The 2,360-nt window shown below is 48.4% G+C and overlaps 1 protein-coding gene across 1 annotated transcript; it reads left to right on the top strand.

Annotated features, from left to right (window-relative positions):
* The first annotated feature begins 899 nt into the window (after window positions 1-899).
* LOC120024809 (protein phosphatase 1 regulatory subunit 3E-like) lies at window positions 900-2,122 on the top strand. The gene is made up of 2 exons (XM_038969138.1): window positions 900-906; window positions 1,050-2,122. The coding sequence occupies exons 1-2, from the start codon at window positions 900-902 to the stop codon at window positions 2,021-2,023; spliced, it is 981 nt and encodes a 326-aa protein (XP_038825066.1). The 3' UTR covers window positions 2,024-2,122.
* Window positions 2,123-2,360: the final 238 nt, after the last annotated feature.

The following is a 2,360-nucleotide window of genomic DNA, read 5'->3' as shown; positions in this document are numbered from 1 at the left end:
GCCTAAGTGAATTTGATTCAGATCAGTGCTTGACTTTGATTGAAATAGGTTCCGGTATTCATTTTAGGTGGCAGTACTGTTTATATTTAGGTGCAGGAGCTCCACAACACTTTTGAGCTAACATTCTATAAGATGAACAGGAGCTCAAGCAGTAGAGAGGTCCTGGTACTGAGCTCCGGTGAGCTCCTACCCAAGTCAAGCACTGATTCAGATTGGCCAATGCTTCATAGTATGGCTACAGTAGCTGTAGCACATGGGGATGTGTGAAACTCCTCAACCTGAACTGTCCCCACTTGCGCCAGCGAATAGTTAGCTTTTCGCGTGGCACCGACTGTTGACGCTTCTTGACGGCCGTGGTACTCGCAAGCAGTGTGACGTCCTTTACATAGGCCTACTCATTTACATTATGTAAATTATTTACAGGTATCTAGAATATACTATCAAAGCTAGAGTCCATGATTGAAACAATAACATAGTGGCCATCCACCTCTGTTTCTGTATTTTTTTTAAACAGGAAAAAAAACTGAGAAAGGAAGTTGTGCGTTTTTAGCTGCCCATCCACATCGCTCCGGCCAAACGCCACGCCCACTAACGTTTCTTCACCATGAAGCAATCGATATAGCAGCGGAATTAAATTCAGGATGACTCGTCAGGCAAGAAATGGGACGTGCTATTCGGAACATCGTGGTCCAGCCAGGCACAAACCTTATGACTGTAATGTCATGTCTCTCACTGGGTCCCCTAGTTTTATGTGCACTGTAAGCTCAGCCACACACACATTGACTGGGGTATGCTGCTGGAAATGTCCACAGTGATACGGGAATCCCATATTTCATATTATTTCATAATGAACGAATTTGTATGCCTGTGAATGAAATCTAAAGTGACGTTAGGGAGGCATGTCTGGTATTTGTGGTGCGTTGTTCTAGCTGCACTTGTAGAAGCTTGGTTTATTGGTTCAGAAATGCGCAGTGTCACAGTCTGACGTGGTACTACGGCGCCTATCCGTGTGCTTATCTCTGACACCTGACGGCGTGTTCCTTTCTCAGTGCCTCTGATCACAACCACTTCGACCAAAGACAAGCGACTCTCCCGCTTTATGGAAACCGAGGCTGTGCGTTCTGTTGTGGTCATGCTGCCTCCCAAGAACTGCCTCCCGAGGAACTACAGCTGCATAGCTGGGTTGTTCGGGAGCTTGGCAGCAGAGCCGAGACTAGAAGACGTGGAGGGGATGGAGCTGAACGGAACAAGCGAGCCCATCGAGATGCACCATGTGGTGGATGAGAGACCAAGAGGCCGGGAATCCTTCCTCAAACCGCCGCAGAGTCCGAACCTGCGCCGGAGGTGCAAGTCTCTGCCGACCCCCATAGAGAGAGCGAAGCTTGAGATCTCCCGCAGCCGGAGTCCCTGCAGCCAGAAAAAGGTCCGTTTCGCCGACTCTCTGGGTCTGGAGCTCACCTCTGTGAAGCACTTCAATGACACAGACATGCCCGATGTGCCGGAGCGCATAATGGCCAGATTCGACAGGGGTCCCCTCCATCTGAACCCCTTTGACAAGTTCCCCAGGGCACCGACCACCCAGTCAAGTTTTATGGAGCTGCAATTCAAGAACCCCGGGACCCTGCCAGGCTTTACTGAGAAAGTGAAAGAAGTGAGAGTGTTGTTGGAGTGTGCTGAAGCCGACGAGTTCAGTCTGTCGGGCGTCGTGCGGGTTTTGAACATGGCTTTCGAGAAAAGTGTCTATTTGAGGTTCTCAATCAACAACTGGATAACCTTCATGGACAGTCTGGCATCATATATCCCAGAATCAAGCGACGGCGTGACAGACAAATTCTCCTTTAAGATAATCACCCCAACAACGTTTCTGGAGAGCGGAGGCACATTCCAGTTTGCCATAAGATACTGCGTTGGTGGAGATGAGTATTGGGACAATAATAACGGGGTCAACTATAAAGTGCGACGCCACAGGTTTAAGATTTCTCCACCCCGTGAGTGGGAGGATGGCTGGATTCACTTCATCTAACCTGCATGCGTCCTTGGCGTTCTCACCGGCGCACTGTGTGTGTAAAGCAAGCAATCTCTCCACGGGCACCGCTTTACCATAATGAAGAATAGGGCTACCATAGGCTATAGCCTCTACACATTGTGTTAATAATCCAACCGCCGTGTAAAGCTGTACACTCAGTCATTTTTTACATTGTTTGGGTTGTTTTTTTTCACCACCGTCACAATGGGTTTGTTTCATGTCATTATGTTTGACAGATTTGACAGGATTGAAAGACAAGCCCTTCATTATGTGTCAGGCGCGGGAGGTAAATCTGCTGTATGATAATTAGCCTTGGTGTTGGGAGCTATGTAGT

The sequence above is a fragment of the Salvelinus namaycush genome, chromosome 30 (assembly GCF_016432855.1).
Source record: "Salvelinus namaycush isolate Seneca chromosome 30, SaNama_1.0, whole genome shotgun sequence".
NCBI lineage: Eukaryota > Metazoa > Chordata > Actinopteri > Salmoniformes > Salmonidae > Salvelinus > Salvelinus namaycush.
Note: the sequence above shows the minus strand (reverse complement) of the source record. Positions and strands in the feature narration are given on the sequence as shown.